The sequence below is a fragment of the Hyperolius riggenbachi genome, chromosome 2 (genome assembly GCF_040937935.1).
Source record: "Hyperolius riggenbachi isolate aHypRig1 chromosome 2, aHypRig1.pri, whole genome shotgun sequence".
Taxonomy (NCBI): Eukaryota; Metazoa; Chordata; class Amphibia; order Anura; family Hyperoliidae; genus Hyperolius; species Hyperolius riggenbachi.
Genome location: NC_090647.1, coordinates 199772306 through 199784713, shown reverse-complemented (window position 1 = coordinate 199784713; position 12408 = coordinate 199772306). Strand labels below are relative to the sequence as shown.

General features: G+C 44.0%; 1 protein-coding gene across 8 annotated transcripts in view; it reads right to left on the bottom strand.

Moving 5' to 3' along the window:
• Nucleotides 1-12408, bottom strand: part of NALCN (sodium leak channel, non-selective) — a 640650-nt gene that overhangs the window by 151067 nt on the left and 477175 nt on the right. For all 8 annotated transcript variants that reach the window (XM_068267982.1, XM_068267985.1, XM_068267987.1 and 5 more), the window contains one exon: nucleotides 2878-3019. In XM_068267982.1, the coding sequence (XP_068124083.1) occupies nucleotides 2878-3019 (142 nt within the window). The remainder of the gene's footprint in view (nucleotides 1-2877; nucleotides 3020-12408) is intronic.

Here is a 12408-nt window from a genome sequence, read left to right as displayed (position 1 = left end):
TTAACTCATGCTTTACCTCTGCTTTTTTTTACTAAAATCAAGATTTACCTCTCCTTGAGCTTGATGAAGGAAAGCATGCTAATATTGCCATGCACACACAGTGCAGTGCAACATTACCCTTACTATTGCAACTGCGTACAGCGAGTTACGCTATTAGAATAACCGGCTGACTGTACACGGCTAGCATGACCTTTGCTATGGTAACTCGCGCTACTAGCGGTAATGCTCGATAGCAACGATCACAATACTCGATTACCACGGGTTACGCTAATAGCATCAGTTATCTGTTTATCTCATGAATGATCTCTCCTTATTTGTTTATCTTATGCATTAGCTCTCCTTACAGTTAAAGTGAAAAAAAAAAAAACGCTGTGTGAATCAACGACCATTATGAGATAAACGTTTTGGGGCTGTCTCTGTTGATAACCTCGCATGTACAGCTACCCTGATGATGCGTCTCCAAAAGGTGCAGGGTTATGGATTGTTATAACCAAATGCATTGCCCCCTTCCTTACTCTCCCACCGGAAGCCACTCCATAATGCATTGTACCATTGCTTCTCCTTTCTCCTCCATAGCAACAGAACATGTTGTGCAGCTGTGGCTAAGCTGATCATCAGTACAGCACTCTGATGACACTTATATTGTATGTGTATGTACAATTTGGGCGCAGGAGGCAATGAGTGTAGCCAAAGCAATGGAGGGACCAAAAGCAGCAGAGATTGTGGTGTAGATAGCGGGCCAAGGGTAACTTACCAGGTTAGTGTTAGGAGTAGGTAAGGGTAGGTTAGTGTTAAAGAGACACTGAAGCGAAAAAAATATATAATATAGTGAATTGGTTGTGTACTATGAATAATTACTAGAAGATTAGCAGCAAATAAAATATTCTCATATTTTTATTTTCAGGTATATAGTGTTTTTTCTAACATTGCATCATTCTATAATATGTGCAGATTACACAACATGCAGCATTCAAAATGATTCTTTCAGAGCAGTCTGTGAAGTAATGATCTCTCCTCTAGCAGAGAAAAAGAAAACAGTTGAGATAATAAAAGTCAGATAACAGCCCTCTCCACGACTAAACTTAAGGCAGCCATACACTGGTCGATGTGCCATCAGATCGACCAGCTGACAGATCCCTATCTGATCGAATCTGATCAGATAGGGATCGTATGGCTGCCTTTACTGCAAACAGATTGTGAATCGATTTCAGCCTGAAACCGATCACAATCTGTTCAGCTGCTCCTGCCGCCTGTCCCCCCCCCCCCTATACATTACCTGATGCGGGCTCCCGGGCGTCTTCTCGGCATCTTCTCAGCGCTGCACCCGCTCCATCCCGGCGCTTCCTGTGTCACTCCGTGACCAGGAAGTTCAAATAGAGCGCCCTCTATTTGAACTTCCTGGGTCACTGCAGTGACCCAGGAAGCGCCGGGATGGAGCGGGTGCAGCGCTGAGAAGATGCAGAGAAGACGCCCGGGAGCCCACATCAGGTAATGTATTTTTCATCGGATCGGCCGCCGCTAGCGACGCGCACTTTACCCGCGGGCGATCGAGGGTAATTTCCCGCACGGCGCGATCGACGGACCGATCCGATTTCGGGAGGAAATCGGATCGTCGGCGGCGTTTACCGCAAACGATTGGCAGCAGATTCGATCCCAGGATCGAATCTGCTGTCGAAACGGCCGGGAATCGGGCCAGTGTATGGCCACCTTTAGTCGGAGAGTTAATGGCTTGTTTGCATAGAGATAACAACTGGAGTTTCTTAACTCTTCCTGTACTGGAAAGAATTACACTGATGTATCTGATCTTAATGTTTTATTTCTTAGCTGTACTACACATACAAATCATAATATCATAATTTTTTTTTCGCTTCAGTGTCTCTTTAAGCTTCGCTAGCACTAGGTTAGCATTAGGAATAGGTAATGATGGTTAGTGTTAGGCTTAGATAGCAGTATGTTAAAGGAAGGTTAAGTAAAGTGATAATAGAATATCGTTTAAACCACCAATATTATATTATCGCAATTATCCAGCACCTAATAGTAGAATATTGCCCTAATAGTAGAATATATATTCTACATGCAACTAAATTTCCCTGGCGCCTTTTTGATATATGGCTCTGAACAACTGCAGACTTAAATGGGGCAGCTAAAAGGAAGACGTGTGCAAGGGGAACATATAATATGGACACCAAATATTGTGGGGATACTATGGAAATTATAAAAATAAAAATATTGTTTAATTACACACTTTTGTGCCCATGCCCACTTTATAACAAAATTACCTATTACCTCGCCTCACCTTCCCATTATTCTCTTCTTCTCCATGTTTGCCACTGTAGCACAAATACTCTTTTATTTCAAAACTGCCATGGCTATGGGACCTGCGTCCTGGTAAGTTTACCAATCATACGATATGTTAATTATTAGACTGTATTGTCAAAGCCCTAAAAAAGGTATAAATTGTGCGCTAATACACACAGGATTTAAAATATAAATTTGCAGCACACACATTTTAATAAAATTAATTTTGGTAGCACATTGCTCAAAATAGTAACGTTAGGCTTGAATATGATGTGTAGCAGCCCCTTCAGTACTTGTACAACCATTTTTTGACAATCTCTTGTTTTTAAGCTAAAAAAAATTCTGTCAAAAAGATATTGATTATGCTCACATACTAGGTTATATCACAAAGACAATGGAAAAACACACAATAACAAGACTTACAATCATTGTGAATTCTTTGATGGAGACAGTAAGAAGATATAGCACACTGTTCTGTATTGTTGATCACATGCAGGAGGTAGTGAACCAGTTAATCAATATGGGTAGCTAAGATAAAAGGTGTGAACTGTAGTGAAGGGAGTAAACATGGCATATCACCTTCTGGTCAATGTACTTATTTTCTTCTATTCCAGATCTTTTGGAATGATCACAAGAAGATGAAGAAGCTGATGGAAGTCTTCTTAGCAAACAGCTAGTATCCTGCTGTTGCCGGTCTATGAACTGTTTCATAAAACTTTCCCTTTAAAATAGGAATAAAAAGAAACACTGTCAATTATTAATGCTGTTTATATTGTCATATAAGTTATAGAATGCTATCTTAACAATTAAGTGATTATACAAGCCATTATAAAATGTTTTAAAGCAAAACTGTGTCAAATATAAAAAGCTACCCTAGGGCATGGGTCACACTATTCCAATATTGCATCCATTTTCCCACACCGTGAAAATGCACATACTGTTCCACAATACACAATCACAGTGCAGTGGGAGCAATGTGCGTTTTACAGCTGTGGGAAAAAAAGTTCTGGCAGTACTGCTTTTTATCACACAAGGCATGCAAATCCCTAATGCAGACAGTCAGAGCCCATTCAAGAAGCAACTCACTCAATTACACTCTCCAGTGTTGGTCTCCATAGTAGCGGCAGCATCATGTAACCTGCCATCAGTATGTACCAGCGTGTCACATGATGTCACCATCACCATGGAGATCGACGCTGGTAAGTGCGATTGGGTGAATTACCCAAGTTTGCTCACCCCTGCCCTAGTGTGACCCCTGCCTAAGAGTACGCTAAGAGTAAAGGTGGCCACACTCATTACAATTTTTTTTTAATTTAATTCGACCAAACCAATGCATCGTTTCAGTTGATTGGCAGTTTGTAAGAAATTGTTAGATTTAACACATATGTGTGTTCAAGATTGGATAGAAAACCCTTCCTGGATGGCAACCTTTCACTCAATTAACAACTTTTGATCATTTTACATTTTTATAGAACTACATTTTCCAGTGTGACATTTATCACCATATTCCGTCTCTGCATATCTATCAATATCTCATGCAATTAGTTTAGTATTACAATTACCACTGAACACCACATTGTTACTTACAACTACATTTATCACACTCTATTTTGCTTAAATCATGAATCATTTCTGTTTATTACATAAATAAACCAAGTACAATACAGCTACATATTATGACAATTCTAACCCCCCCCCCCCCCCCCCCCCATTCCATACATCTTATTTTCACACTACATACCATAACATATTCTTTCCATCTTTTTATTATATACATATACAGTATACACACAAACAGTTTTCCATGAGTTCTATCCTTTTTTGTTGTTTATACACACAACAAACTTTGGTATGTACAATGTATTCTGGTTGAATACAAAGTGACAATCCATCACACACCATACAGATCTTGGTAAAGTTGGTCTGAATTTTCCAACATGTCCAATTTAAAAAAAAATTAAAAACATTTTTTGAAGATTTGATCAGATTTGTTGATCTAAAAAAAAAAATCAAAACTTTGTCGGTACAACTGATAATTTTCATTGAATTGGGGTACAATCGAACAGAAAAATTGTAACGTTCCAAAACAGGTGTATCTGCAAAGTGATTGGTCGGCACCTTGCCTCTGCTCCAATCACAGACCCAAGCTGGAAGTACCGGTTCCAACCACCCAGCCCTTTTGGGTTTGCCTGGTTGGTAGTGGAACTGGTCTCCTGGCACTGGCCCACCACTTTCAAACATATACCAGGCGAGATATTCTTGATGTTTTTCAATTACTTTCCTTTAACTTAAAGGGAACCTTAACTGAACGGGGGTATAGAGTTTTACTTACCTGGGGCTATTGCCAGCCCCCTGCAGCAGTCCTGTGCCCTCGGCGCTGCTCTGGAATCCTCTGGTCCCCCGCTGTCACTTAGTTTCATTTTTGACGACTCACCAGTCGCCGGCCGCCATGCGTATTATTGGACGCATTCACCAATGCAATTAGCGCTATTGCGGACCGCAACGCGTACAAAAATACGCGTTGCGGTCCGCAATAGCGCTAATTGCATTAGTGAATGCGTCCAATAATACGCATGGCGGCCGGCGACTGGTGAGTCGTCAAAAACGAAACTAAGTGACAGTGGGGGACCAGAGGATTCCAGAGCGGCGCCGAGGGCACAGGACTGCTGCAGGGGGCTGGTAATAGCCCCAGGTAAGTAAAACTCTATACCCCCCGTTCAGTTAAGGTTCCCTTTAAATTTGTTATATGGATACCAACTCCAACTGTCATTATTATTGTATCAAACTACTTTCTCAATTTCTCTGGTGCATTGTAATAATATTTCTTTTTTTCAATAAAAATTATTGTTGAAAAAAAAATTGTAACGTGTGGCCACCTTAACCTTCCTGGCGGTAACCCCGAGGTTTTCTCAGGCCCTGCTGGGCCGATTTGCGCAATTTTGCTAGCTGCGTGAGCACACCAATCGCCGCCGCCCCGCGCCGATTTGCCTCTATCCGCGTTGCCGCAGAGCCCCCCCCTGCTCTGCCTGACCTATCAGCGCCAGGCAGCACTGAGGGGTGGATCGGGACTCCCTTAGACGTCACGACGTCCATGACGTCGGTGACGTCATCCCGCCCCGTCGCCACGGCGACGGGGGAAGCCTTCCAGGAAATCCCGTTCTTTGAACGGGATTTCCTGATCGCCGGAGGCGATCGAAGAGGGTAGGGTAGGGGAATGCCCTAGGCTCGCTACATGATTTAAAAAAAAAAATAAAAAAAACGCCCCCCCCGGCGGTTTTTAATAGACCGCCAGGGAGGTTAAAGCAATAGGATCAGCCATACTATGCCAGGGAAAAAAACACATATATAAGTAGATAAATACTTGATCTACTTACATAACACATGTTTTATACTGTCCACGCTTTGATTTCAGTGAATGTTATATAGTAAATGACGAGAATTCTATTCCTGGTGGGGGCCATGTCTTTTGCCCACAGTTAAGGCTAACTCGTAATGTCATTTCTGCCCTTTACTTTTTTTCATGTCTCCTCCAATCGCTGAGTCGCCTCAGCCTTGCTTGTAAACACAAGTGAGTAGGAGATTAGGTTTCAGATAAGCAGCTGGCAGGGAAATATAGGGAAGAGGAGGAATAGATTATATATAAGAACCCCCAGCATGCAATTCTTTGGCAACGACTACTAAAGGGCCAGTGCTCATAACAGCAGAAAAAGTTTTGAAAGTTTTGAATGCAGGCTTAGCATCTTTATCACTTAATACACTCAGACCAGTTGCTGTTGAAATTTGATTTTTATGGTGACGATACCGCTTTAAGGCTAGATTCTTTGCAGCCTTTTTATAGTGCTCATATGAAAAATAAAATAAATTAAGCTGTAAAAACCTCTGTTCTGCATGTCATATTTCCTGATACAAAGACTGTGTTTGCTTGACATACTGTATAGTCATGGACCTGCTTGTCCACCTAGCCATACATCTGCCTTCTCTACACAGGGGGATTCTGGGGACAGATAGGAAGAGTCACCACAACACACATATGGCTGTGGTAAAAACATAAGCAATAGTACAGAGACCTATAAACTGCTAAGAGTGCAATCAGGGCCCTAACTATAGTATATCATGAGGATCCCAGCAAAGCTTTGATGCATCTCACAATCCCCTATGTCAGACTTCCCCCCTCGGCATGAAGCCTTAGCAGTGCCACCTCACCAGTACCCCAGTATTACTATTTTCCCTCTCAGTACCATCTCTCCCTACCGTAGGAAAGCCATGCCTCCCAGCAATATCCTGCCCCCAGACCATTTATGAGGCTCATGAAAGTGGCTAAGTAGAGTACTGGTTAAGGGCACTGCCTTTGACATGGGAGACCAGGGTTCGAATCCTGGCTAGCATCAGTACCTATTCAGTAAGGAGTTCAAGGCAAGACTCCCTAACACTGCAGGGTGGCCTCCTGAGCGCGTCCCAGTGGCTGCAGCTCTTGAGCGCTTTGAGTCCGACAGGAGAAAAGCGCTATATAAATGTTCGGATTATTATTATGAAAGTACTACCACTTTTTCATTTTTTGACCTATCCTCTCCTCCTATCTGCCTCACCCTTCCTCTTCTCACTCTTGTCCCAATGCCGGTAGGGCCTGCTTAGTACAAAGTGTGGACCCTATAAGGTTTACTGTATAGCAAAATAAGATACTGCTATATAATCTGTGTGGAACTACAGTGACATGTTTGTGCAGCATGCCAGGACTTCTGCCAGGAAAAACACCTGTTACCATTGTGCATGCTGAGAACACTATTCTACCAACCTTACAAACACCTTACTAACATGAATTAGGACTGCAAGTTATGCCGCTACAGTAAACTTCTGCAAGTTATGCAAGTTGAGTGGATATGATTGTCTGTTGCAGTCCTCTCTTTATCATCCACCCTATAAGGGATTTGATTTACCTCTTCACTAGTCTACCTCAGAGACTGATCCTTTGGTAGTTATCCTTAATGGGCAAATGGATTGGCTGATTCTAGTATACAGGCAGAAACATAATTTAAATGATGCAGCTTGCTTTGTCTACCATCATTGTTGTTACAGAGTACCCAGATAGCTTATGGTGACCAGAACCACTAAGATATTGTAAGGTACTCAAAGAGACCAAAAAGCCCTTTTACTAAAAAATCTATGCAGAAAGGCTAGTTTAAAAAAAAGATATTTGCAATCATTCAGCTTTATGTTACCAAAAAAGATCTCCCACGATGCACTACTGAATAAGCAAATCACCATATCTAAAAAAAGTCAGACACACGTCCTGAGTTGCTGGAGTGCAAAGCGTGCCTACAGCCTATTAACTGCACAGATCCATACTAATCCAACATTCATACAGCTGTTTTGAAGTGTTTGTTTCTTATCACTGCAAAACATGAATTAATATGGATCTATAATGTAGGACTTGGCAACTGACTATTACAAAGTACCCAAAAAGATCATGGTGACCCAAAACCACTGGGAATATTGTAAGAGGCTGCTGCCTGTATCCATGTTGTGGAGAATTCTGCCCACTTCCTACCTGATTACCACCTTGGACCAAATATGACCCCACCAGAAAAGCAAGTGACATACAGCGATAACAGTTAGACAGAAATTCTTACAGATGTGTGGTTTTGATCCAGTTCTGAAACATGCCTGAAGAAGAAACTTAAAGTTTCGAAAGCTTGCAAAGGAATATTGTACAGTTAGTCATTAAATGTATCACCTAAACAACTTTTGTTGTTATGTCGTCAGAAATTCTTATGCTTCTCCACTAAACATGTTTGTCTATCTTAATTCCTCTAGAGGAGAGATGTGTCACATTTCTTCTCAGAAGAGAAAATGAGTAAAATGATCTCAAATGGAAACACTAAAAAAACAGTGGCAGGCTCTAACCCTTTTCTACACTATTCAAAAACAACAATCACATTCAATCTGGGGCTGGGCTTTAAGTTTCATTTTTATTTGCACTTAAAAAATGATTTCTATGCTTAGATAAGCTCTTGGAGCATGAGAGGAAACACCTAATTTCGAGTATATAATTTAAAGCACAACTGTCCAGAATGTGGTCAGAGCCGAAACATCCACAAGACAATTCTAGGCAGTTGCCTAGGGTCTGAAGAGAGTCTAGGGACCTGGTGGATGCCAGCCCACACCAAATCTAACTTTAAAAAAAAAACAGTTTACCATCGGCTGTGGGCAAAAACGGTTATCTTGCCTAGGGTACCCATTTCATCTTAATCCATTTGTAAGTGTGGTGGACTGGAAGTGCTGGGAATACAGCAGGTCACTGGCTAGAAGACATGCCTGCATTTGCTGTTGGGCCCTGGCTTGTGTCTATCAGGTTTCATGTGAACTCTGTAAGAGTATACTGTATGGTTCGCAATGGCCATATCTCACCTCTGTTATCTGAATGTTATTTGTTACCTTTTGCTGTTTCCAGCACAGCTGTGGCCCTTATATTTCCATTTCCAGTAATTGCAATATTATATCAGGCTTGGTAGCATGTAATTACATTTACACATGTAGAAGGTTCAGAAGCCTATCAGAAATAGAGATAATTAAGAAATCCGCAGGAAAGATATTTTCCTCCATACAGCTAATATTATCTACAGTAATCCATCAGTTGAATGCCATTACAGCAGGCTACCCATAAATTCACAGACAATATAAATACAATAAGCCACTCAACTTGTCACACAGTGTCACCATAATTGTACTACTTAGGGTCCTCTACACCCACCACATCAGGTAAGTTGGCCTGGTAACTTATTCCTTAATTGCTGTATGGCTTCTATCTTATGCAGCTGTGTCTCCACTTATTCATAGGAACTAATATATACAGAATACAATATATATGTATAACAGTGCATTGCTTCTAGTTTTTAACAGACCCTCATAATACAAAGTAGGAAAAGAGTAGCGCAGACAAGGATCTGTAGTGCAGCCAAAGGCAGAGGCCGGTCCCGTGGCCCAGCAAGAAACAAAGTAAGACTGGATGAAACAATGGTGTCTGGCTTGATTGCACAAGCGTACAGTGCCTGACTCCTGTAGTACCAGCCGTTTGTCAGCGCATCCCTCCATAGCGGGCAAAGCGTTTCTTGTGCCAAGATGTTTTTAAGTAATCCCGATCCCCTCAATGGGAAAGGCTACTTCAGGTAATGCTGAGCTCCTAAAATGCACAGCAGCTGCCAAGCAGACCATGCCACTGGATACAGTGCTCCGACCATCAGGGGTGCCTCTAGCCATTTTGTCACTCCAGGCAAGAAAACCTGTGGCGCCCCTACCAACCCCCCTCCCCCCTGTGGCGCCCCTCCCTATAAAAATAAACGTATTGCAGCATTTCACCAGAAAATAATCATAATGCGGCAGTGTTTCACCAGAAATTACACTTATTGTGGCAAAGTTTCACCAGAAAATACACAATGCTGGCAGAGTTTCACCAGAAAATACACAATGTGGGCAGCGTTTCACCAGAAAATACACATAGGCAGGGCTCCACTTTTATGAGGCACAACGTGGGACAGAAGGAGGAACAGGAGGACTGAAGGAGACACACAGGGACACAAGAAGGCACAATGGGCAACAATAGGAGGCACAATGGGGGACAGAATGAGACACAAAGGAGGACAGAAAGAGGCACAGGAGGACAGAAGGAAATTCACAGAGGGGCAGCGGGTGGTACAGGGGGACAGAAGAAGACACAAAAAAGGACAGTGGGGCGCACAGGGGGACTGAAGGAGGCACACAGGGGGACTGAAGGAGGCACAGGAGGAAAGAAGGAGGCACAGGGGGACTGAAGGAGGCACACAGGGGACAGGAGGAGGCACACAGGGGGCAGAAGGAGGCACGATAGGGATAGAAAAAAGCACAAAGGGGCCAGAAGGAGGCACAGGGAGACAGTAGGAGACACAAGGGGGAACAGAAGGATGCACAAAGGGGCACAGAAGGAGCCACAAAAAAGTGAAAGAAGAAGGCAGAGGGGGATATAAGAAGGCACAGGGAGACAAAAGGAGGCAGAGGGGGACAGACAGCGCCACAAAGGGGCACAGAAGGAGGCACAGAGGAAGGCGCAGGGGACAGAGGTGACACATGGGGACTGAAGAGGCACTGTCACAGGAGCCCTAGTGGTCAGACCGCAAAATGCCTTCCAAACGGTGCCAGCGCACGGATCGTGCAAACTCTGGTCGCAGTCAATGCGTAGAAACCGTTGGGAATTGGCTGCAGACAAACCAGAAGGGAGCCCGTGAGGTACAGTAATTACAACTTACACACTAGTTCAGGTTATAACTGCCACCACCTCTGTTACCATGGGACAGAGGAGCCCGCTGACTGTCTGAGCCTAGATCTACAAATAAAAACGGTTAAAACACGCTGTATTCTGTCTAGCCAACAACAAACAATAGTAGCGTCTCTTCAGAGACCTGGGATCAGTTTCTGTGTATGCTGAATAATAGGGTAGCTAGAACAACAACTGACGATAGCGTCGGTTTATTGAAAGCAATATAAATAATTAATATATACAGACAATTATTAAAATCAACAATTATTGAGACATTAATAGCCAGTATGAAATAAAAAAAAGGAGAAAATACTTAGGGTTTGTGGAAATATGTCCATTCTGGGAAAACTTGTAGAGTTCCTTTTGTTCAGTTTCAGCAAAGTTTAAAATCCAAGCAAACTGGAAAATGTCCTTTGTTCAGTTTCAGCAAAGATGGCCGATCAAGATGGCCGCTAGCCATGTGTCTTTTGTTTCAGCTCAGACAAGATGGCCGCCAACCACATGGTCCCCTGGCTGGCAGAGTGCTTTCGTGAAGGTGGAATTTGGAGGACTCATGGCCCGCCTGCCAGCCATGTGCTTTTGATGAAGCTGGTTTGGGGGTGTGGCAATGCCGGCCCCCTCTGAGTCACCCACCAACGACAGTTCATTCCTCTCTCGCGTCAAGAGAGAACAGAAGTACCGCGATGACACGTACGAGGGTACGTGTCATCATGACGCGTACCCTCGTACGCGTCATCGCGGTACTTCTGTTCTCTCTTGACGCGACTTACAAATGTAAACAGGACGTGCGTCAGAGAGAGGGCGGAAGTATCAGATGGTACTAGCGCCTGTGATCGCCGGCTGCCCGCTTCCTGTCCTCTTCCTGCCAGCCTGCTACAGGTACTTTGGGGGACTTCTATTTAATTTTATAGGGTCCAGCAGAAGGGAGAGCTTAGCGGGGAAGGGGTGGGGGGCATTTCTGACCCCCCCCCCCGCACTCGGGGCATGCTCTCCCTTTATGCTGGGACCCTATAGGGGCCCCAAAGGGACATGTTCAGGTTGGGTTCGGGGTTCGGCCCGAACATGCCGAATATCGGGGGCATGTTCGGCCGAACCCCCCCGAACCCGAACATCTGGATGTTCGCCCATCACTATCATGGGCCAATAAAACTGTCTCCGAATATAGGCAAGTGTCTTGCGGACACCAGAGTGTCCTGTCAGGGAATTATGTGCGGATTTCAGCACATGTCCCCTGAACGCACTCGGGACCACAAGCCATTAGGTATTCGCCTGCGGCTTACCTTTAGGGGGCTGTACAGACTTGCTGTACAGTCTCCCACCTTCCCAGTACACCGTGAAAGCGGCCCCGTCTGCGAGGGACTCAGAGGCTTGCTGCCTGAGCACCTCCAGGCTTGGGTCCCTTTGTAGTGCTGCTGTGAATACGCTGTCAGTTTCAGCTAACTGGCTTATGTCACAGGAGGCCAGCGGCTGAAAGGTCTCATCCCTATGGTCAGAGGAGGGGGAAGAGACCGGAACCCCCTCCACCTGTTCTGAGCTCAGGTTCTGAGCAGTACAGCGGCGCGATACTGCTAGCACAGGTATACCTTCAGAATGGCACAGACTGGCATTACTCAAATCATCGTGGCATGCATTAATGACAGTGACAGGCATAGACACATTTTCATTACAGACAGTTGGTACACTAAACACAGGTACAGTTACATCATCATCACAACAGGCAGTTTGTACATCAAACTCAGGTGCCTTTGAAGCAGGCACTATTGAACCTGGTACCCTTGAACTGGGCACATTCAACCCACCTCCCCCTGGTGCTCCCCCAAGTG